A 24309-nucleotide genomic window follows, 5' to 3' on the forward strand; every position below is an offset into this window, starting at 1 on the left:
GGGGAAGTGGGACTGACGACTGCGTCCATCCGTCATCCACCCATCATGTTAATATGTGCTGGAGCTCCATCATGTGGAGCCTCCATGTAGCCGTTCCCACTGATGCTCATCAGTACACAACATGAGTGAGTTTTATGTGTCAAAGACGTGGAAGTCTGTGTTAATTAGAACGAGTCCATCGTGTAAACATGGTTCAATGTTCAGTGTAAAAGCAGAGTAAGTTCTGTTGGTTTCATTGGACCCACCTACACTTAAATGCATCTCATATTAACATGAACTGATTCCTTTCTTCTGCTCAGTGGAGGCAGGTTTGTTGTGTTTTGTTGCCAGTCACCAACCCTCCTCCCCCTCATGTCACCATGGTAACAGTCAAACTTCTGATTGACGACCTGGGTTCAGTGCCTCTCTGTCTCTGTTTCTTTGCTGCTTTATTCCAGCAGGTTAATCATAGTCTTTGCCTATTTAGGAGAGTAGCTTCAGAACCTCAGACTGTGGCTCAACGGCACATGGGCAGTATAATAGTAACTAGAACCTACAACCAGTTTCTCAGTGCTAACACGGCCTCAGTGGACAGATGGCCGATCCAGACTCTCAGGCTCCCGTTAAGGTTTCACAGAGGAAACGAGTGTCTATCGTTCCCCCTGCGGTCAGCCCTGATCCCGGCCTGGACGGGCACCAGTTGGTCGCAGAACGGAACCGTGGTCGTGGGCTGGACAATCAGGATGGGCCTGGGGAAGATGGAGAGGAGGACGAAGGAGCCAGACTCCAAGCACCAGCGCTCAACCTCCGCAGAGGTGCAGACTAAGACCAGTCCCTGTTGTGGTTCGTTATGTGTTTGTCTCATAGCCGTCTTCTCAAACCTCCAGACTCGACCGCCAGAGTCTACAGACGCGTTGGAGACCAGGACCTCACAGCCCTCGAGCTGATGTCTTCCCCCACGTCTGTCCCCCCAACGACCGCAGGCAGCACGGTGAGTGGACCCTAGCAGCTCGGCCGAGGTTCTGTTCAGGTTCTGACCTCTGTGCCTGTGCAGGTGTCGGCTAAAAAGACGATGCTGCTGTCCAACGAGGCGAGGAAGGAGATGGTGAAGCAAGCGAGGGCCCTGAAGGAGGAGCGACGAGCAGCATTGGATGCTCGACACCGATACCTGGTGGGCAGGTTGGCCAGCGCCGTGGGCCTGGGGGAGCAGGAGGTGGAGGACGCCCTCCTCTCTGATGAGAAGGTAGTGTTCCAGAATCCTCCTAGAACCTCCCTGAGCTTCCTCCTCTCATTGACTCATGTTCTTCCAGTTCAGTGTCATCGATGAATTCTTTGCTGCACATGGATCCAGGAAGCTGATTTTCTTCTATCAGCATGTGAACAAGGTGACGAATGAATACTGTAACTGTAACCTACATAATTATCAGTGTATGTGATCCGTTTCCCATCGCCCTCACGTCATCTCTGTTTTTATTAACCAGATTTCTCGTCAGAGTCTTTCCTCCAGTTTTTCATCGTCCTCAGCAGTGACACAGAAGAAACTCTTCCTCACCACAGGGACGTCAGAGGTGAGTCCACCCTTCAGTCTCCCACTGGGCAGAAAACAATGCATGTCATGTTGAGTGCACAGTGTGTCTCAGCACAGTAGCTCCGCGGAGCCAAGGCTAAACACCAGATGAGATTTCTGTGAGCAGCGCTGCTCAGCTTTCACCATTGTCCTTCTCAGATGTAATCACTGCTACACGGGTCCGTCCGTTGTTGCTATGGTTCTGCTTTGTTTAGCCCATTGAGCCTGAGCAGTAGGTTTAGTGCCTCTACAGGAAACACTTGAGTTGAGTATCCGAACTGCTGCATCGTTGAACTAGAGCATCTCAACACATCTGGTTCTGGTTCATTGTGCTACTTTTGCCTGGGTAGCGTTTCTGAGCTAGGATCAGTTGGGAACAGGCTCATTTACCTTGAAACCTCTGTCTCTGTCTTTCCAGCCTTTACTGGGGAAGTGTCTGTTCTTCTTGAGAACCACGGACAAGCCCATAACCACCGCTAACGTACAGCAGGTCAGAACCATGGATGGAAGCCGTCAGAAAGTCTCACTTTCATAGCAGAAGTAAAGAAGAAATGAAAACATCTCTTTATAGGAAGTGAATTTTGGTTTGCTGGACGCCAGCGATGGAGGCATCCTGAGCAGCCTGGAGACGCTGATGGCTCAGGTCATGTTACCGGCCCTCAAGTCTCAGCAGGTAAGAACACACCGACAGCAGAGAGTTAGTGGACTGGCTGCTTCCTGTATCTGCCTCGCATGAAGCCTGTGAGAGTGTGACGGGCAAAGGTTCCCTCACTGCCAGACCACTTCATCAAGAAACACAGTGTGACACCAGCTGTGCTTATTCTCTGTCCAGACGTGGGGTCCTGCTCAGGAGGACGCTTCCAGTCCATTCGTCCAGTCCTTCCTGTCGTCAGTGGACCAGTTCGTCACTAATCTGAACTCAGCCAGAGCCAACATCGACACCCAGTTCCAGCTGCAGCAGGTCGATCTGCCTGATGAAATCAGTCAGCTGAGCTGCCCTGCGGACTACACCTGTGCAGGTAGGACGGGTGACCTCACTGACCTAATGACCCCGTCAGTGTGTTTACACCTGGTTTACATCCTACACTTAGAGACCCATTCCCATTGTGGCCAGCCGTAACTCAATGCCCTTTCACTATGATCAGCCAATAACAGCGAGCTGGTGGGGCATCTGGAGGGTGTGGCCTCAGTGTGGACCAATCAGATCAAGCAGGTGCTGACAGAGAGCGAGCAGATGAGGAAGGAGGCGGACGATGTGGGACCATCAGCAGAGCTGGAGCATTGGAAGAGACGCTTGGTCACCTTCAGCAGGTCGGCCGTCGTCCTCACAGCCTGGGTTAATAGAAGTTACTGGATCTAATCTGTGGGTAACACTCTGTCTGTTCGTCAGTCTGATGGAGGCAGTGAAGCGTCCTGAGGTGAAAAGGACTCTGGGAGTTCTTCAGGTGGCCAAGTCCAGAGTCCTGCGAACCTGGAGAGAGCTGGTCAGTTTCTGAGTGCAAACGTTAACATGAAAGGTTCTGCTACATGTTACATGTCCTCTCTGCTTTAGGACAGAGACATCACCGTTGTGGCCAACGAGGCCAAAGACAACGTCAAGTATCTCTCCACGCTGGACAAATTCTTCAGACCTCTGGAGAAATGCTCTCCGGTAAAACAAGCCATTGAATTAATCCATTTCTGGACTCAAACCTGCGACAGTCAGACAAAACAGAATCCATGGTGGACTCCCCTCTTTTCCTCTTCTCTCTCACAGACCAACATGCTGGAGCACGTTCCTGGCCTGATGACCAGTGTCCGGATGATCCACAGCGTGTCTCAGTACTATAACACCTCAGAGAGGATGACCTCTCTGCTGCTCAAGGTCACCAACCTGATGATCAGCACCTGCAGGAGCTACCTGTCGCATGGCGTGGCCCGGATCTGGGACCACAGCAGGTACAGAGACCAGAGCTCAGCCGGGTCCAGACTGGATTCGTAGAACCAGACCTGTTAAATGACAGCGTGTGTCTTCAAGGCCGGAGCTGCTGCAGAAAATCTCTACGTGTTGCCATCTGAACAACCAGTACCAGAGGAGCTTCCAGACGGTCCGAGATGAGCTGAGACAGCGCCCTGAGGACAGACAGTTTGACTTCAGGTGGACACTGACGCCTGGCGACCTCAGCATCTCACCTAGCCACCAGCTGACCTCTGTCTCTGTCTTCAGTGAGAACTACATCTTCGGGAAGTTTGACGCTTTCTGCAGGCGGCTGGAGAAAATCGCTGACATGGCGTCAACGATGGAGAGTCTGGCTGCTCTGCAGCACATGAAGGTGAGATGGATTAAATATTAGCGAGGAACAATCTGAGACACACTTTATTCATTTTCCTGTGGCTACTAATGTGTTGCAGGTCGAGGGTGTGGAGAACATTTATGTTCGCTACCAAAACATTGTGACTACGACGAAGTCTAGGAGCTACGACGTGCTGGACCACCGCAGGCTGGAGGTAACGTCACAGGCTCCGTTTGAGCCGGTCCCACGTCTGACTGAGCAGCTGACGCCCAGTGTCTGTGTGTCAGTTTGACAGTGACTATGCAGAGTTCCAGCTCCAGGTCCAGGCCCTGTTCCAATCTCTCCGGTCGCTGCTGGACTTCTGGTTCCGTCAGTCTCTCACTGTGAGTTCATGCTGATTCATAGCTGGAGGTTTAATGTTTTTACTAAGGACTGAACGGGAGTTATCTTGTGTCAGACCGAACGGATGCTAGAACTGCTGGCCGTGTTTGAGTCGGGTCCGACGGCTTGTTTGGACCTGAAGCAGCACTACCAGCTGCTGCTGCAGCGTTACGGCCGAGAGCTGGAGCAGCTCAAGAAGACCTACCAGAAGCAGAGCGAGCGGCCGCCCATCGGACGCAACCTGCCGCCGGTACCGACACTTAGACCTGAACCAGACTGGTGTGTTTGAGAATGTGGTGACACGGTTGCTCTGTCTCAGGTGGCGGGTCGGATCCTGTGGTGCCGTCAGATGTTCAGGAAGACAGAAGCTCCCATGTTGATCCTTAAGAAGAAGCTTGACGAGCTTAAGGTAGAACCTGTTCACATCACATCTGTCACTAATACGTACGAACTCACTGACCCGTGGGCCTGGGTCTGGATCAGGGACCAGAGATGAGTAAAGTGATCCAGAGCTACAATAAGCTGGCGACGGTGCTGCTGCAGTATGAGGTGCTGCAGCTGCACGGCTGGAGTCAGGCCGCAGAGAGAGCCTCACACTTCCTCAGCGCTGCCCTCCTGGTCCGACACGAGCACAGCCAGGTACAGAGGACTCGACCCAACTGGTGTACGATACAGTACAGTATGTTGGTGGTTTGTAAAGCAGTCTGTACTTTCAGGAGGTCCTTGTGAACCTGGACCCAGCGGTGCTGGAGGTGCTGGCAGAAGCCAGGTGGATGACCAAACTGGGGCTGGCGGTGCCAAACGTGGTTGTGAAGATGATGCGAAGAGAAGCTGGAGTCAGAGCTCTGTCCCAGCGGTGAGTTTGTTTGTGTGGATGCTGCTCTGCTGGTTCCAGGACGCCGTGAACCTCTCCTCTGCTTGTCCAGGCTGCTGCAGCTGCTTCAGGACTACGGTTCGGCCGTAGCCAGGATTCCTCCTCTCCTCCTGCCTCTGGTGCAGCCGTTCATCAGCAGAGTGGAGGCGTCTCTGTCTCCTGGACTCACCACCCTGTCCTGGACCGCTCTCAACACCCATGAATGTATGCGCTGATGGATTAATAGCCGGACGGTCGAGCGGCGACTGTAATAATTCATCCCTCTGACGTGTTCAGTCGTAGACGAGGTGTATGTGGCTCTGGACGAACTGGACCAGGTGGCCAGAGTCTCGACAGACGTGCTGAAGTGCCGCGTGGAGCGGCTGCTTCAGGCCATGTCGTCCTGCCGCCTGCTGCTCCTGCCTGAAGACTCTCCGCTGCCACCGCTGGAGCTGCTGCAGCAGACGGAGCACGCAGCACAAGCTGCTGCCGTCACTCTGAAGCGGTAGCGCATCAGCCTGTTGCCCTGTCCTGAATCAGCTGATGGGTCAGCTGAACCTGTGTGGGTGCTGTTGTGTTCACAGGCAGAGTCAGCAGGTGGAGACGTACGTGATGGAGCTGATCGAGGAGCTGAAGAGGAAGATGAAGCCGACAGACGCGGTTAATCTGGAGGTGGTGCCCTCAGACCTGACGCCACGCTCACAGAGAAGCTCCTCTTTACTCTGTTCCTCTCGTCCACAGGGGTCCTTCCAGTGTCTGCATCCTGACTCCAAGCAGAAGACTCGCTGTCAGTCCTGTCTTCCCTGTCGGTTCTACAACCTGATCGGCCAACTCTGCCACCGCAACACAGAAGCCCTGGTCAAAGGTGGGCTCCAGTATGGAGCATTTATTCCCAGCATTCTGGCTGCTGTGACGAAGCAGCAAACTGGATGCTTCACTATCTCTGTTCATTTACAGCCACCAAATCCTCCTTGGATGCTTTGAGGAGAAGACTCCACGTCCTCAAATACCAGCCAGCCTCCTCCTACAGCAGCCCATCACCTCCTCCTTTGTTCAGGGCCTCCATCCAGCTCTCCATCCCCAACATCGTCCTCAGACCCAGTCTGGATGACATTCAGGTATTCTCTTCTCCTGGTTCTAATGAGCTCCGCTGAGCTCTTTGCCTGATGGGACTGTTTTTCAGACTACTCTGAACAAGCTGGTGAACGTGCTATTGTCGGTGACCAGAGACATTCCTCTGTGGACTTACTCTCACCTGCAGTACAAGCAGCAGCAGGTCAAGCCTCCTTCTGTAACACACCTATTAGCAGACAGCCAAGCACATCCCAGCGTTACACTGTTCCTGCCACAGGTGGAGCAGGCAGCAGTTCGCGACGCAGGAGACGACATCCTGGTGAAGCCGCCGGTGCTGAGGCCTCTGGACCGACAGCTGGCCGAGCACAAAGACATCACCAAGTCAGTCCAGCCGGGTTTGGGTGGACGGTGGCTAACGGAGCAGGACCTGACCACAACTCTGCTTTGTTTGGAGCAGGTTGGTGATTCAGCTCAGCTCCATCGTCTCGTCTCTCAGACCTCAGGCCGCCGACACCCTGAATGAGTTTGCTCACTTTTCCTCCCTGTGGAACCAGGTCAGTGTTTGTGTGACGTTTATTGATGTTCTCTGAAGGGGCTGAGCGGGACTAACAGCTGTGTGTGTTCAGGACCCAGAGGAGCAGGTGAAGTCCTTCCTCCAGTCTGACCCCTCACTCACTGAGTTCAGCTCTCAGATCTCCTCCTACTCTGTGAGTTCATGACTCACACCTAATGAGCATCATTTAACACATTATCGTCATAAATGATGAGAGGAAACTAAAATATAGTCTGGAGGACAAACTCATTAATTCTCCCATAATCCCTTTCTCTTCCTACAGAGGTTGGAGGTGCAGATTTCTGAGCTCCCGTCCTTCTGCACCGTGGGCTCCATCGTCTTTGATACCGAGCAGCTGAAGCTGGGGCTCACTCAGGAGAGTCGTCTGTGGAAACGGGCCTTCGGGTCTGCTCTCAACCATCGGGCCTCGGCCGACATGGAGGAGATCTTCTCGTTCGTGGACAAACTGACGAGGCATCTGCAGCGTCCCATCACAGACCTGGAGGACGTGCGAGGAGCCATGGCAGCGCTCAGAGAGGTCTGGACCTTCACACTGCAAAGTCTTCATCATGTAGTGTGGGGTTTTACCTTCATTCCTTCGCTGTCTGAGGTTCGGGAGGCGGAGGTTCGCATCGACGCCACCATTGGCCCGGTGGAAGAATCCTTTGCTCTGCTCAACAAACATGAACTACACTTTAATGATGGGAACGCTGAGCGTGTGGATGGTCTGATGTACGCCTGGAACAACCTCAATGCCCTGGTGAGAAGAAGGAGATGCTCTGGAGCTGGTTTCCTTCAGCCACAGCCAACAGGGTCAGACCTGTGTGCGTTGTGATTTCAGGTAGTGCAGAACCAGAACAGTCTGGTTGAGATGCAGCCCAGCATGAAGGCAGACCTGCTGTCTTCAGTCCAGACCTTTCAGGCCCACGTCCAGAGCTTCTGTTCGGCCTACAACAACAAGTACACACTTACTGTAGCTTCCCCACAATGCAGCATCTCTGGTCAACGTGTGCAGGACATGGAGGCTCTGTGTGTGCGTGTGCAGGGGGCCGGGGCAGGAGGGCGTGTCTCCAGTCGAGGCCAGCGACCGGCTGCAGAGCTTCCAGGCAGAGTTTGATCAGCTGTGGAGGAAGTACATCACCTACTCTGGAGGAGAGCAGCTGTTCGGGCTGCCTGTTACCGGTATAGTATGACCGACTGTCTGTCACTCCCCTCCTGACGCATCTAACGCATCGCCTCCTTCCTGCAGAGTACCCAGAGCTGCAGAGGATCAAGAGAGAACTGTCCTTGTTGTCCAAGCTCTACACTTTGTATAACTCGGTCATTGACAGCGTCACTGGTTACTATGACATCCTGTGGGCCGACCTCAACATTGAGAAGATTAACACTGAGCTGCAGGACTTTCAGAACAGGTAAACCATGTATGAAGTCATTCAAGACCTCAGGACGTGTTACCTTCACACAATGAGTCTTTTCTTCTTTAAAATTTTATCTCTTTTTGTTCTCAGAATCCGGAAGCTTCCAAAAGCGCTGAAGGAGTGGCAGGCCTTCAGAGATCTGAAGAGAACCATCGATGACTTCACTGAGACCTGCCCTCTGCTCTACATGATGGCCAACAAGGTCTGCTGGTGCCTACAGAGGCAGGTTAGAGTGTTTAACCGTCCTCTGAGCCGGGTTCTCTGTCCTTCAGGCCATGCTGCCCAGACACTGGACGCGTATCAGTGAGCTGACTGCTCACAGCTTCCAGGTGGAGTCGGAGAGTTTCTCCCTCAGAAACATAATGGAGGCGCCGCTCCTCAAACACAAAGAGGACGTGGAGGTAGTGGAGGTGTTGACGGGCTGAGGCTGAGGCTGAGTTCATGGTGATTGATGAGGCATGCGTGTGTCAGGATGTTTGTATCAGCGCTGTGAAGGAGCGAGACATCGAGGCCAAGCTCAGGGACGTGGTGGCCGAGTGGAGCAGCCACACGCTCACCTTCGCCACCTTCAGGACCAGAGGAGAACTGCTGCTGAAAGGAGCCGAGACCGCAGAGAAAATCTCCATGATGGAGGACAGTCTGATGGTGCTGGCGTCCCTGCTCAGCAACAGGTTAGAAGATGCTGGTGTAATAAACCTGAAGGCAGAACAGCAAACCAAGCGCCGGTCGTGTCCTGCAGGTACAACGCTCCATTCAAGCCGTCCATCCAGCTGTGGGTGCAGAAACTCTCCAACACCTCTGAGACCATCGAGAAGTGGTTGTCGGTTCAGAACCTCTGGATCTACCTGGAGGCCGTGTTTGTGGGCGGAGACATCGCCAAACAGCTCCCTCAGGTCACAACAAATCTACAAATGCATCCGTGCTCGTCCTGTTTTCCAGCAGCTCGATCCCTGACTCTTCGTCTTACAGGAGGCCAAGCGCTTTCAGAACATCGACAAGTCGTGGCAGAGGATCATGCAGCGAGCCCACGAGGTTCCCAACGTGGTTCAGTGCTGCGTGGGAGACGAGATGCTCAGCCAGGTGCTACGGCTCCCATCCTGACGCTGCTGCGTGTAAACTTGGGAATCATGGTTAGATAAACTTGTTTTCTCGTCTTTCTCCTCCAGTTGCTTCCTCACCTGCTGGAGCAGCTGGAGCTCTGTCAGAAGTCTCTATCCGGGTACCTGGAGAAGAAACGCTTGGTGTTTCCTCGTTTCTTCTTCGTGTCTGACCCTGCTCTACTGGAGATTCTGGGCCAGGCCTCTGACTCACATACTATACAGGCAATGCATGGCAAACATACACTCCTCTACTCACATTCTGCCTCCTAGTTTCTTTACTTGTTGTTGGACAGAAGCGTTTCATGTCTCTCATCTCTATTTCAGGCTCATCTACTGAGTCTGTTCGACAACGTTAACAGAGTTGTTTTCAATGAGAAACTCTACGACCAGATCATCAGTTTTCAGTCTCAAGAAGGAGAAACTGTGAACCTCGGTCAACCTGTCATGGCTCAGGTACATGAATGCTCCTGGTCCTTTGAGCTTGAAGTTGTGAGTACTCGGTGTCTGTGGTAATGGATTGTTATTGTGTATCTCCTCCAGGGGAATGTGGAGATGTGGTTAGGACAGCTTCTAGCTGGTGTGAGGCAGACCCTACATGCCATCATCCGTCAGGCCCACCAGGCCGTCAGCGACCCGGGTCTGAAGCTGCTGGACTTCCAGTCTGCATATCCAGCTCAGGTCGGCCTGCTTGGAATTCAGATGCTCTGGACCAGAGATGCAGAAGATGCGCTGACCCTTAGCAAGTCTGACAAAAAGGTACTTTTATTTTGAAAGTAGGACAGACAGGACATCATGCAGTATCCTCATCGTTCTCTATGTGCTTGGATGATAGATCATGCACACAACAAACCAGAAGTTCCTGGACCTCCTCAACGAGCTGATCGACATGACGACCAGAGAGCTGAGCAAGAATGAGAGGACCAAATATGAGACGCTCATCACCATCCACGTCCACCAGAGAGACATCTTTGATGAGCTGGTGGGTGAACAGAGGGAAGAAACATTGTTTAAAATGGATGGAAGTTTTTTTCTATGTTTGCCTTCCTTCCATCAGGTGCGACTAAACATACGTTCTGCGTCAGACTTTGACTGGCAAAAACAGTCAAGGTTTTACTTCTTGGAGGATGCAGACAGATGTGTCATCCAGATCACAGATGTTGAGTTCATCTACTGCAACGAATACCTGGGCTGCACGGACAGACTGGTCATCACACCACTGACTGACAGGTACACACACACGCCTGACGTCTGACGATACCTGACTCTGCAGCCCTGACTTCATGATGGCGCTGAATCTGTTGGTGCAGGTGTTACATCACTCTGTCCCAGGCTCTGGGGATGAGCATGGGAGGGGCTCCGGCTGGACCAGCAGGAACAGGTAACAGGTACAGTGGCTCACGGCTGGTAACTGGACCCTGTTACGGATGATGTGTGTGTGTTTGCAGGTAAGACAGAAACCACAAAAGACATGGGTCGCTGTCTGGGGAAGTATGTGGTGGTGTTCAACTGTTCAGACCAGATGGACTATCGAGGACTGGGACGCATCTACAAAGGTGTGAATGTGTGTCTAGTGCGGTGGAACAGCCGTCATCATCCAGGATGTGGTTCTGGACGTGAAACCTCTGGATTCGTTTGGGATCCACTGTTCTGTGTGTGTCTGCAGGCCTGGCCCAGTCTGGAGCTTGGGGCTGCTTTGACGAGTTCAACCGCATCGAGCTGCCGGTTCTGTCCGTAGCCGCTCAGCAGATCTACATCGTCCTCCAGTGTAAGAAGAACAAGAAGAAACAGTTTATCTTCACAGACGGAGACGTGGTTGACATGGACCCTGAGTTTGGCATCTTCCTCACTATGGTAACAGTGTGAAACTCCATCAGCATCAGCAGCAGGATTTGAAAAAGGGCTTAGGGTTAGTTTTGGATGTTTGATAGTTGCACCACAGGGGGACGGAAGCCTGGGGACAGGAACGCAGAGGCTCTGTCAGTTAACTGAAGGAAACATTGTTCTCTACCTCAAACACTGGTTCTGTCCATTTTACCTCCAGAACCCTGGGTACGCGGGTCGTCAGGAACTACCTGAAAACCTGAAGATTCAGTTCCGCACCGTGGCCATGATGGTCCCTGACCGAGCTATCATAATGAGGGTCAAACTGGCCAGTGCTGGTTTCCGTGACAACCAGGTTCTCAGCAGGAAGTTCTACACCCTGTACAAGCTGTGTGAGGAGCAGCTCTCCAAACAGGTCAGAGGTCAACGAGCCTCAAACTGAGCACCGTGTACATCTGACTGCATGATAACGGCTGCGTCTTTAGGTCCATTACGACTTTGGTCTGAGGAACATCTTGTCAGTTTTGAGGACACTGGGAGCCGTGAAGAGATCCAACCCGTCGGAAGCAGAGAAGACTGTGGTGATGAGGGTCCTCAGAGACATGAACCTTTCCAAACTGGTACATCTTTGTGTGCTGATGGTCTTGAACAACACAGCTGTTTCCATAGCAGTGTCCTGCATTGCTTCTATGTTTGTAGGTGGACGAGGACGAACCTCTGTTCATGAGCCTGATCAACGATCTGTTCCCTGGCATCGGTAGGTGACATTCACGCGTCTAACTTCAGCTTAACTTACTCATTTTAATCTGCCATCTGCCATCCTGAGATCCGTCTGTCTCTCTAGTTCTGGATAAAGCAGGGTATCCAGACTTGGAGGCTTCTATCTGCAGTCAGGCTCAGCAGGCTGGTCTGATCCCTCACCCCCCCTGGATCCTCAAACTGGTTCAGCTCTATGAGACGCAGAGGGTCAGACATGGTACGGATCAGTGTTTCTACTGGTGACACTTTGAGTGTTTTGTTTTGTGGTCAGATCTGATTGCAGACAGGTGATGAGTTGGTTACAAATCCTCAGCGTAGACATGTGTGTGGGTGCAGGTATGATGGCTCTGGGGCCCAGCGGCGCCGGGAAGACGACCTGCATCCACACGCTGATGAAGGCCATGTCAGACTGCGGCTCTCCCCACCGTGAGATGAGGATGAACCCCAAGGCCATTACAGCCTCGCAGATGTTTGGCACACTGGACGTCACCACCAACGACTGGACCGACGGCGTCTTCTCCACCCTGTGGAGGAGGACTCTCAAAGCCAAGAAGGTTCAGTGTCTGCTGCCTACTCCTAGTTTTTACCTGTTTGCACGAGATGATACAAATATCAAAGCAGTTCACGTGATAAAGGATACGTGTGCGCCAGGGGGAGCACGTCTGGATTGTACTGGACGGTCCGGTCGACGCCATATGGATCGAGAATCTGAACTCTGTTCTGGACGACAATAAGACTCTGACACTGGCCAACGGAGACCGAATCCCCATGGCTCCCTGCTGCAAGGTGACACCAGCGTCCGTCAGGCTTCACAGGCTCAGTGGCAGGAGGCTGAAGGCTGTGCGTTCTGTGTCCAGGTCGTCTTTGAGCCCCACAACATCGACAACGCGTCCCCTGCCACTGTGTCCAGGAACGGGATGGTGTTCATGAGCTCCTCTGTGCTCGGCTGGAGTCCCATTCTGCAGGCCTGGCTACAGACACTACCAGAACAGCAGGCGGACGCCCTGAGACGCTGCTTCACCTGCTGCTACCAGGTCAGATGGTAGAGGAACAAACTATCCAGCCAGCAAACAGCTGCTCAACAACATCAACATCTGACACTGCTTGTGTGAGGTAACCCGACGTTTCCACTGCAGGACCTGTTGGACTTTGTCTCCACGGCTGTGGCTCCTAAGATGCAGGTGCTGGAGTGTATGTACATCAGACAGACCATCGACCTGCTGCAGGTACAGTCCCAGTTAAATCACCTTGGTGAGTTCCATGACCAGCGAGATCCAGGCTTTCCTGCTTCTGAAACCTTCCTCCAGGGTTTGCTCCCAGCTGTGGAGGACAAACAGGGTTGCCATGGTAACGTGGGACGACTGTTTGTGTTTGCTGTCATGTGGTCTCTCGGGGCGCTGCTGGAGCTGGATGATCGAGCCAAAATGGAGGCCTTCATCAAGGTGTGAGCTTTGGTTTGATCAGTAGCCTCCACAGTCGCTGCTTTTGAAAGCATTTAGTGTTTTGGACAAGCTCTTGTTCTGCTCTTCTGTCTGAAGGGCCACGGCTCTGATCTGGACCTGCCACACACTCAGGATGACCAGACCATGTTTGAGTTCACCGTTAGTGAGCAGGGCGAGTGGGAGCACTGGTCCAACAAGGTCTGTGGACAACTGCAGTGTCTAAAGTCTCACACCTCTGCGAACTGTGACTGTTCATCACTGCTCCACTGCAGGTCCCAGAGTACGTCTACCCCAGAGACCACGTCCCCGACTACTCGTCCATCCTGGTTCCCAACGTGGACAATGTGAGGACGGACTTCCTAATGCAGACCATCATGAAGCAGAGGAAGGCTGTGCTGCTGATTGGGGAGCAGGGAACTGCTAAGACCGTGATGGTGAAGGTGAGAACGGACCAGCATGAAGCGCTCATCGTCTCTCGCGCCACGTGTTTCTCCCCGACTCTGTCTACAGGGCTACACAAGCGGGCTCAACCCCGAGCTCCACCTCAGCAAGACAGTGAACTTCTCCTCAGCCACGCTGCCCAGCATGTTCCAGAGAACCATGGAGAGCTACATCGATAAGCGGATGGGCGCCACCTACGGGCCGCCGGCCGGGCGCAGGATGACTGTCTTCATCGACGACATCAACATGCCGGTTATCAATGAGTGGGGAGACCAGGTCAGCTTCACAGCCTCTCACTGTTTTAGTGTTGGTCTATTATTTTAGAAAAGAAATTTGAACTTGATGTAGCGTCTTGTTTCTCCTGCTAACTCTTAGGCAACCATTGTTCTTCAAGTTGGATTTGTAGCCAGGAACCAAAGTTCAGCTTCTGTGTCCAGCTCCTCCAGATGTGCATGTGTCCAGTCATTCTGATGTCTGTGTCTGCCTTCCTTAGATAACCAATGAGATTGTGCGTCAGCTGATGGAACAAGGAGGCTTCTACAGTTTAGATCGTCCAGGAGAGTTCATCACCGTGGTGGACGTCCAGGTAACACACTCGAGACTGAGGCCAGGTGTTGTCTGCTGCTCTCCTCAATGAACAATAAGCCATTAATCAAAATCACCTCTAACAGCTGGTGGCGGCCATGATCCACCCCGGTGGCGGTCGGAATGACATCCCTCAGCGTCTGAAGAGGCAGTTCTCCATCTTTAACTGCACCCTGCCCTCCAACTCCTCCATTGATAAGATCTTTGGCACCGTGGCTCAGGGGTATTTCTGCCCAGAGAGAGGCTTCCCGGCTGAGGTCTGCCAACTGGCCGCTGCCCTCGTTCCCACCACCAGGAGAGTGTGGCAGGCGGTGAAGGCCAGGGTATGAACCCATTTAACATGTTTTACCTGCAGCCGCTGGATGTTGATGCAGTAAGAGGCTTTGTCCTCTGTGTCTTTCAGATGCTGCCGTCTCCTGCTAAGTTTCACTACATCTTCAACCTGAGGGACCTGAGCCGCATTTGGCAGGTAGAATGCAGTGCCAAACATAGTTCCACTCCAACTACTGTACCAATTCAAAGTAATGATGAGCTGCGTGTCGTGGTCCAGGGCATCCTGACGGTGAAGTCTGAGGTATGTCAGGACCCGTGGCTGCTCTCTGCTCTTTTCCATCATGAGTGTAGCCGAGTAATCGCCGACCGGTTCATCGACAGCAGCGACAGGTTCACGTTCAGCGACATCATACAGAAGGTGCCATTCAAGTATTCTGTGTTTAATTCATCCCGATGACTGTATCCATGTGAAGCAGAACAACTCCATTAAACTTGTTTTCGCTCAGATCACAGCAGAGGATCATGGGAAGGCCCTGACTGAGCATGCTCAGTGGGACAGCTGCTTTGTGGACTTCCTGCGTGAAGCTCCAGAGGTGACGGGTGAAGAACCTGAAGACACAGAGCTGGAGGCGCCGAAGGTCCAAATGTGAAACGCATTACACTTAATCAGTGTCTTTACCAGAAGTTTATTGCTTCTAGTATGATGAATCTGAATAGATTTATCATTTTGATTGACAGGTGTACGAACCAATCCCGTCTCTGGATGCTCTGGCAGAGCGTCTGTCTGTGTTCCAGCAGCAGTACAACGAGGCAGTGAGAGGTGGAACCATGGACCTGGTCTTCTTTAAGGTACAGAGAACAGAGTCTTGTGCATTAAACGGGCTGCTTCCTACATCGTCTGTGTCTTTCCAGGATGCAATGACGCACCTGATGCGCATCTCACGAATCCTGAGGACGCCACAGGGGAACGCCCTGCTGGTCGGGGTCGGGGGCTCTGGGAAGCAGAGCCTGACGAGGCTGGCGTCATTCATCGCAGGCTACCAAACCTTCCAGATCACTTTGACCAGGTCAGGACTCCATGTCGACTAGGGACTAGAGAGAACAGCTTCACTGGAGCAGTAACTCATACATGTGATACATTTTAACGGGTGGAGGCCTGGCGGCGCTGTAAAGCTTCACTGTGTGGTTACTGCAGGTCATACAGCAGCAGCAACCTGCTGGAGGATCTGAAGGCTCTGTATCGCATCGCTGGTCAGCAGGGGAAAGGAGTCACCTTCCTCTTCACGGACAATGACATCAAGGACGAAGCGTTTCTGGGTAACTGGATGTTTTCATAAACATTCTGCATCCTGCTCTTCCTCCATGTCACACTTCTTCTCTTCAGAATACATGAACAACGTTCTGGCCAGCGGTGAAGTTTCCAACCTGTTTGCTCGTGATGAGCTGGACGACATCATGCAGGATCTGGTTGCTGTGATGAAGCGGCAGCAGCCTCGCCGACCTCCCACCCCAGAAAACCTCTACGACTTCTTCCTGTCCCGAGTGCGGAGCAACCTCCACGTCGTCCTCTGCTTTTCACCTGTGGGGGAAAAGTTTCGGACTCGTGCCTTGAAGGTGAGACTGCGGCTTATTTTAAATGAAGCTGCATTCATTTGGTCCCATTTGACTCTGACTTTAGAGCTGAACAGTTCCCAGGTCTGATTTCGGGCTGCACCGTGGACTGGTTCCAGCGCTGGCCCCGGGACGCCCTGGTGGCTGTTTCACACCACTTCCTGTCTCAGTACCAGGACCTTCGCTGCTCAGACGCCGTAAAGCAAAGCGTGGTTGTGGCCATGGGAGCCTTCCAGGTGGGGCTCACATTATGAGTTATGCATCATTAAGGTGTCACGAGTCTAATCACACGACCTCTCTCTCCCAGGACCTGGTGGCGGAGAAATGTGGAGAATACTTTGAGCGTTTCCGTCGCCAAACGTTTGTGACGCCAAAATCGTACCTGTCATTCATCGACAGCTACAAGATCATTTACACAGAGAAGGTTGCTTATGTGGGCACGTTGGCAGAGCGCATGAGGACAGGTAGACAACAACAGCTGCAATGGAGCTGGCCTCTCCTCTGACAGAGGCAGTCATCATCTGCCTTTGCTTTGTGTAGGTCTTTGTAAACTAATGGAAGCAGAGCAGTCGGTGTCTCAGCTCTCTGAGGAGCTGGTGGTGAAAGAGCAGGAGCTGGCTGTCGCCTCCCAGAAGGCAGACGAGGTCCTGCAGGAGGTGACGGCCAAGGCTCAGGCTGCTGAGAAGGTCAGACTCCAGACCAAAGAAAGAGCAGTGACTCTTCTTTAAGATGAGTCGCTGCAGGTGTTGAGAGGTTAAAGGTTCGGACAGAGCCGCTTTGGACGCAGACTGAAATGTGTGTCTGTGTCTGTGTTGCCTGCAGTGGCCAACATGTCTGTGTACTTTACACCTCTGCAGGTGAAGCAGCAGGTCCAGAAGGTGAAGGACAAAGCTCAGCTTATTGTTGACGAGATTGAAGCTGATAAAAGTGTCGCCGAGTCCAAACTGGAGGCTGCCAAACCGGCGCTGGAGGCTGCTGAGGCTGCACTGCAGGTCTAACAAGTTACCACCACGCGCCCCCTGGGATCCTTCAGTCGGACCCACCTGATTTTGCTGTCTTTGCCTCTGCAGACCATCAAACCAGGAGACATCGCTACGGTGAGAAAACTGCAGAAACCTCCCCATCTCATCATGAGGATCATGGATGCTGTGCTGCTGCTGTTCCAGAGGAAGGTTAGTCTGTCAGCTGAGCTTCTAGGATTCTCACTTTCATGGTCTCACTTGATCCTGCTTTCCTCAGATTGACACAGTGACAGTTGACCCTGAGCGACCGTGTGTACGACCTTCGTGGACTGAGGCCATGAAGCTGATGCAGAACTCGTCCTTCCTTAGCATGTTGCTCCACTTCAGCAAGGTCCCTACCTCTGTAACAAAGCTGATAGATTCTTTAGTTTGTCCCAGAATCCAAACCACCTCAGTGGTTCCGATTGTATTGAGAGCATGATGAGGTCTGTGCTGCAGGACACCATCACAGAGGAGGTGGTAGAGCTGCTCGCTCCGTACCTGGAAATGGACGACTACAACTTGGAGTCGGCAAAACGCAACTGTGGCAACGTGGCCGGGCTCTGCTCCTGGACCGAGGCCATGGTCGACTTCTTCGGCATCAACAAGGAGGTTCTGCCTCTGAAGGTCAGACGTTGTGCCTGGTGGTGTTCGACCTCTCAAAACGGGGTCATTGACTCTGGGCTTTGTTCGTCACAGGCCAACCTGACACTGCAGGAGGCCCGTCTGGTGGTCGCTCAGGCTGAACTGGCCAAAGCTCAAGAGCAGCTGGATGAAAAACAACAAGAACTAGATGCTGTGCAGGTTCAAAATATGAGCTAGCAACACCTTCCTATAGTCTGACTCAGGTTAATCTCTGAATGCGTCATCTCCACTGACCTGTAGGCGCTTTATGACGCCGCCATGAAGGAGAAGCAGGACCTGGAGGATGACGCCCAGGCCTGTCGCCGCAAAATGGCCAATGCCAAAACTCTGATCGATGGACTGGGAGGAGAGAAGGTCGGCTTTCACCCCCACTCGCTCGCGGAGCCTTCTGACTTTCAGCCTTTCATCCGCCTTCTGTGTCTCAGGTCCGTTGGACGGACAGCAGCGCAGGCTTCCAGACCCAGATCAAGCACCTGGTTGGAGACGTGCTGCTGTCCACAGGGTTTCTGTCCTACGCTGGGCCTTTCAACCAGGAGTATCGCAGCCTCCTGCTGGAATTGTGGAAGAACGAGATGGAGGAGAAGAAGATCCCCTTCAGTCCTGTAAGACTTGAGCCTGTCTGCTTCCCTGCAGAGTTGAACAGATGTAACAGCTCGTGCTGCTCTGCAGGACCTGAACGTGACTGGTCTGCTGGTGGACAATGCCACCGTGAGCGAGTGGAACCTGCAGGGTTTACCCAGCGATGACCTGTCCATCCAGAACGGCATCGTGGTGACAAAGGCGTCCCGCTACCCTCTGCTGATAGACCCACAGGGCCAAGGCAAGACGTGGATCCGGAACCGAGAGAGAGACAAGCAGCTCCAGGTGAGGATGAAGCGCAGAACACGTTTCTGTGAGGTTTCACACTTCTCATTCGTCTCCCTGCCTTTGATCTCAGGTGACGTCTCTGAACCATAAATACTTCCGTGCTCACCTGGAGGACAGTTTGTCTCTGGGTCGGCCGCTTCTGCTGCAGGATGTAGGGGAGGAACTGGATCCCGTCCTGGACAACATACTAGACAAGAACTACATCAAGTCTGGGTCTACTTATAAGGTGAGACAGAGACAGCAGGGAACAGTAAACATGACTCCATAACCTGCTCCTTCCCTCCCGTAGGTCAAGGTAGGAGATAAAGAGGTGGATGTGATGAAGGGCTTCGCCCTTTACATCACAACCAAACTGGCCAATCCAGCGTACAGCCCCGAGGTCAGCGCCAGGACGGCCGTGGTGGACTTCACCGTGACCCAGCGAGGCCTGGAGGACCAGCTGCTGGGACGAGTCATCCTGCTGGAGAAACAGGTCCAGACACTAGTGAATAGTGAATTGTGCATCATTGCTTCTTTGTGGACAACAATTTATTTACTTTTACATTTGAGCCACAGCTAATGCTGTTCGGTGTTCAAACACTGCACTGGTGACAATCTGACATGTTTCACCTTTGACCCTTGACCCTAACCAGGAGCTGGAGGCAGAGCGAGTGAAGCTCCTGGAGGAGGTGACGTCAAACAAAAGGAAGATGCAGGAGCTGGAGGACAGTCTGCTGTTCCGGCTGACCAGCACTCAGGGCTCCCTCGTCGAGGACCAGTCTCTCATTGAGGTGCTGCGCGTCACCAAGACCACGGCTCAGGAGGTGAAGCGTCTCCGCTGCTTGACCACAAGGCCTTTGACCTAAAAAACAACAACTAACTAAAAGATGATTTAAACAATCCTGACTTCCAGGTGAGTGAGAAGTTGTCGGTTGCTGCGGAAACAGAGATGAAGATCAACCACGCCAGGGAGGAGTACCGGCCGGTGGCCACCAGGGGGAGCATCCTCTACTTCCTGATCGTGGAGATGTCGCTGGTGAACATCATGTACCAGACGTCACTGCGACAGTTCCTGGGGCTGTTCGACTCCTTCCTGCAGAACTCAGCCAAGTCACAGCTCACGTCTAAACGCATCAGCAACATCATCAGCTTCCTCACCTACCAGGTTTGTCATTTAGTCCTGCATAAATCTGAATGGTCCACATTTACCAAGCTGCCTGCTTGTCCTTCAGGTCTACTGCTACACAGCCAGAGGCCTCTATGAGGAACACAAACTTCTGTTCACTCTGCTCCTGGCCCTCAAGATCGACCTGCAGGCAAAAAGCATCTCTCACCCTGAGGTGCTCACCTTCATCAAAGGTAACCGCTCCTCCTCCTCCCTGTCTCCATCTTTTTCTCTTTTACTGTTTTTTTTCTGCTGCTTGTAGGTGGAGCTTCTCTAGATCTGAACTCTGTAGAAGCCAAGCCACGGCGCTGGATCCTGGATCAGACCTGGCTCAACCTGGTGCAGCTTTCCAGCCTGCATCCATTCACTCAGATCCTGACTCAGGTAGGACCTAAACTCTGAATCTACATCAGGAGTAGATGTGCAGAGGTTTGAATGCTGCGGTATCCAGGTGAGCCAGAACGAGCGTTCCTGGAGAACCTGGTTCGACCACCCAGCCCCGGAAGACGCCGTGCTGCCCAATGGCTATGAGGAAAAACTCAACATTTTCCAGAAGCTTCTGCTCATCCGGAGTTGGTGTCCGGACCGAACCATTGCTCAGGTCTGATCAGAGTGCTAGTGTTCTCAAATAGACCAAACAAACTCAGAAGTCCACTAAACCTGGAGTTTGTGTGCTGCACAGGCGCGACGCTACATCGCAGAGTCTCTGGGTCAGCAGTATGCAGAAGGCTTGGTCCTGGACCTGGAGGCTCTATTGACCGAGAGTGACAGCAGGACACCGATGGTCTGTCTGCTGTCGATGGGCTCTGACCCGACTGAGAACATAGAGCGACTGGCAAAGAGCAAGGTGAGTGAATAATGGAAGGCAGAAATAAAGATTATAGGTTGATGGTGATAGGAATACAGCAGGAGAATGCCTGAGTGTGGTTCTGCCTGCAGGGGGCACCATGTCGCCCCATCTCCATGGGGCAGGGCCAGGACGTTCATGCTCGCAGGCTACTGGCCAACAGCATGACTGACGGCGGCTGGCTCCTCCTCCAGAACTGTCACCTGGGACTGGACTTCCTGGACGAGCTGCTGGAGACAGTCACCATGGCAACGGCGGAGAGCGTGCACAAAGGTTTCCGGGTTTGGCTGACGACCGACGTGCATCCAAGGTAAATGATGATGTGTAATCACACTGTGGAGGGAGTGTATGTGGACAATAAACTGGACTGGAAAAATAACTCCTCAGCCATAAACAAGAAGGCTCAGAGCAGGATGTACTTCCTGAGGAGGCTCAGGTCCTTTAACGTCTGCAGCACCATGCTGAGAATGTTCTATGAGTCTGTGGTGGCCAGTGTTTTACGCTGTGGTCTGCTGGGACAGCAGCATAAATGTAGCAGACAGTAACAGACTGGACAAACCAATCAGGAGGGCTGGTTCTGTTCTGAGGGTGGAGCTGGACCCCCTATATGCTGTAGCTGAGAGGGGGATGCTGGTCCAACTCCTCTCTATCCTAGACAACACCTCTCACCCCCTACACAGTGTGGTGGCTGGACAGAGGAGCACCTTCAGCCAGAGGCTGATCTGTATTAGGTGCTCCACAGAATGCCACCATGATCCTTCCTACCAGTGGCCATCAGCCTGTACAACTCATCCCCTCCTGGAAGGGTCCACCTGTATCTGTGTAGTATACTTTAGTACATGTGGAGTTTAGTTGACAACTCAACTTAATTTAATTCTATTGCTGTACTTTTCACTTATTGTGCTGTTGTGATATGAAATTTCCCGACTTTGGGACTAAAACTAAGGTTTTCTTATTCTTATGTATATGTGGGTGTATTTAAACATATATTACATGTCTTTCTTGATACTTGTTGCTTTTTCAATCTTCCCTTCTATCTGTGAAAGTGATCATAAATGGGCAAAGTAATGTCCCTCTGGGATTAATTAATTATTAATTAAGTTACTTAATTAAGTTTTTTTTAATGTTGAATCTTCAGGTTTCCCATCGCCTTCCTACAGTCATCCATCAAGTTTACCAACGAACCTCCTCTTGGTGAGAAACTGACAAATGTAGCTGCCACTCTTTGCATTCGCTTCAATGCGTCCTTTACGTTCCTGCTTCTCGTCAGGAATGAAGGCTGGTCTGAAGAGGACCTTTAGCAGCGTCACTCAGGATCAGCTGGAGATCAGCAGCTTGCCTCAGTGGAAGCCTCTGCTCTACGCCGTAGCCTTCCTACACACCACTGTCCAGGTACAATACCTGCTGGGGTTTAGGATGAAACATCTCCTACATTTATCTGACTGGACTTCAGTGGCTTTGTCCTCTTCCCGTAGGAGCGTCGTAAGTTTGGTCCTCTCGGTTGGAACATCCCCTACGAGTTCAACCAGGCAGACTTTACCTCCAGCATGCAGTTTGTCCAGAACCACCTGGACGACCTGGACTCAAAGAGAGGCGTAAACTGGAACTGCCTGCGCTACATGCTGGGTCAGAACTTAAATCGTATCTGTTTCTGCGAGAGGCCATAATCCTAAAGATCTAAAAACACTTCTACACAGTCTGTCACTTTACATATGAGATTAACAAGGAGATGATGGAGCTGTGTCCTCCTCTGTCGCCAGGTGAGGTCCAGTACGGCGGCCGAGTGACTGACGACCTGGACAAACGCCTCCTCAACACCTTCACGCGCGTCTGGTTCAGCGAGAGCACGTTCAGTGAAAGCTTTTACTTTTACAAGGGCTACAGCCTCCCCAGCAAGACCAAGACGGTCCAGGACATCCTGCAGCACATCGAGGCTCTGCCGCTGGTCGACTCGCCCGAGGTCCGTGCATGCACAGTAAGGAAGTAAAGGATCGGCCCAGGAGCTTCATTAAAGGCTTTGTTCCTGCAGGTGTTTGGACTCCACCCTAACGCTGACATCACCTATCAGACCAACCTGGCCAATGACACGCTGAGCACCATTATCAACATCCAACCCAAGGACAGTGGCGGTGGAGCTGGGGAGACCCGGGAGGCCAGCGTCCAGCGACTGGCCGCTGAGATGCTGGAGAAGCTCCCGCCTGACTACGTGCCACACGAGGTGAGCTCAGCTCGGCCTGGACCCTTCCTCCAACAGGACCCTCCCGACAAAAATGAGACGTGTCCAAATGTGAAGCAACACTTCTTGTGTGTTGAAGGTGAAAAGTCACCTGCAGAAGATGGGTCCATTTCAGCCGATGAACATCTTCTTGCGTCAGGAGTTGGACCGCATGCAGCGCGTCCTCAGCATTGTACGGAGCACGCTCACTGACCTCAACCTGGCCATCGATGGTAAGTCCCAGCGCTCATGTGCAAATGCAGCCTCTCAGGCACCAGACGTCTGACGCGTCCGTCGCCAGGCACCATCATAATGTCGGAAGATCTGCGGGACGCGCTGGACTGCATGTTTGACGCTCGCATCCCTCGCCTGTGGCTGCGGCTCAGCTGGCCCTCAGCCACGCTGGGCTTCTGGTTCACCGAGCTGCTGGAGAGGAACCAGCAGCTCAGCATCTGGATCAGCACCGGACGACCAAACCAGTTCTGGCTCACTGGGTTCTTTAACCCGCAGGTTGGCTCGAGCTGCACCAGCACATTTGAGGCTGACTGAAGACTGAAAATCATGTTTGAATGTGTGGTTAACTGTTGGCGCGTGTGTGTGAAGGGTTTTCTAACCGCCATGCGTCAGGAGACGACACGCGCCAACCTGTCGAAGGGCTGGGTCCTGGACACCGTCACCCTTAGCAACGACGTCACCAGGATGATGAGGGAGGATGTGTCGGCCCCGCCCCCAGAGGAGGTGGGCGGAGTCTACATTTATGGTCTGTTTCTGGATGGGGCGGGATGGGACCGGCGAGGTGCCAAGCTCACAGAGGCTCCAGCCAAGGTGAGTGGGTGCCTGCATTAATGTCCACACCTAGAATAATAAGAATGATTCTAATCATGGGGCTTGGCTCTGCTGCCTCAGGTTCTGTTCACGCCTCTGCCTGTGGTGCACGTCTACGCCGTCAGCTCAGCCAGTGCAGCCGATGCTAAACGTCCAGCGGCTGCAGGGGCAGCTCACCTGTACTCGTGTCCCGTCTACAAGAAGCCGCGGCGCACCGACCTGAACTTCATCTTCTCTCTGCAGCTGAGGACGACGCGAGCTGCAGATCACTGGACCCTCAGAGGCGCTGCTCTGCTCTGCGACTGCAAATGATCCGCGACTGTGAGTGAAGACCGTGACCTCAGGCGCTTCTGTATCTACTGCTTTGGATTATTTGTTTGTAGGATTTTTTTGGATTATTTGTTCAAATGTTCATTCTGCAGAAAAAAACATGTAAGGACTTAATGTTTGTTAGAATAAAACTAGTGCAACAACTTTAATGATGTTTAATTTTTTTAGTTTAAACTTAGGTCTTTGTAATTCAAGTAAAATGTCTAAAGGCCCCAGAAGCCCGACGGCAGCGAGTGGTGGACAAGAAGAGCAGACGTCACTTTGCTTCCGCGTGATTCAAGTAAACTTTTATTTTCTGATAAACA

General features: G+C 52.6%; 1 protein-coding gene across 1 annotated transcript; it reads left to right on the forward strand.

The window, feature by feature from the left end:
- Nucleotides 1-400: 400 nt before the first annotated feature.
- On the forward strand, nt 401-24291 carry dnah5l (dynein, axonemal, heavy chain 5 like). Its single transcript, XM_055507713.1, has 97 exons — nt 401-794; nt 867-970; nt 1034-1222; nt 1290-1364; nt 1473-1547; nt 1965-2036; nt 2118-2219; nt 2379-2565; nt 2692-2857; nt 2937-3030; nt 3099-3197; nt 3303-3484; nt 3564-3683; nt 3753-3858; nt 3938-4033; nt 4107-4202; nt 4277-4450; nt 4520-4609; nt 4684-4839; nt 4917-5056; nt 5127-5278; nt 5351-5558; nt 5638-5725; nt 5795-5918; nt 6011-6171; nt 6237-6329; nt 6405-6508; nt 6585-6681; nt 6754-6834; nt 6964-7218; nt 7291-7440; nt 7522-7640; nt 7726-7862; nt 7930-8092; nt 8189-8300; nt 8371-8499; nt 8570-8769; nt 8838-8991; nt 9068-9178; nt 9265-9420; nt 9523-9651; nt 9739-9954; nt 10031-10177; nt 10253-10425; nt 10506-10576; nt 10644-10751; nt 10862-11049; nt 11240-11434; nt 11505-11639; nt 11719-11776; nt 11864-11995; nt 12115-12332; nt 12430-12564; nt 12636-12812; nt 12915-13004; nt 13086-13220; nt 13317-13418; nt 13493-13660; nt 13731-13937; nt 14155-14247; nt 14333-14569; nt 14650-14715; nt 14797-14937; nt 15026-15157; nt 15258-15368; nt 15432-15586; nt 15715-15836; nt 15904-16133; nt 16208-16366; nt 16438-16594; nt 16671-16816; nt 16988-17122; nt 17201-17302; nt 17370-17483; nt 17591-17758; nt 17831-17935; nt 18017-18130; nt 18202-18378; nt 18446-18640; nt 18714-18869; nt 18933-19115; nt 19276-19446; nt 19536-19787; nt 19855-19981; nt 20050-20171; nt 20239-20388; nt 20470-20634; nt 20727-20944; nt 21773-21828; nt 21905-22026; nt 22110-22260; nt 22395-22594; nt 22664-22852; nt 22950-23082; nt 23151-23359; nt 23453-23674; nt 23756-24291. Exons 1-97 carry the CDS (start codon nt 575-577, stop codon nt 23984-23986), a joined length of 14037 nt encoding a protein of 4678 aa, XP_055363688.1. The 5' UTR covers nt 401-574; the 3' UTR covers nt 23987-24291.
- The last annotated feature ends 18 nt before the right edge of the window (nt 24292-24309 follow it).

The sequence above is a fragment of the Betta splendens genome, chromosome 4 (genome assembly GCF_900634795.4).
Source record: "Betta splendens chromosome 4, fBetSpl5.4, whole genome shotgun sequence".
NCBI classification, from domain to species: domain Eukaryota; kingdom Metazoa; phylum Chordata; class Actinopteri; order Anabantiformes; family Osphronemidae; genus Betta; species Betta splendens.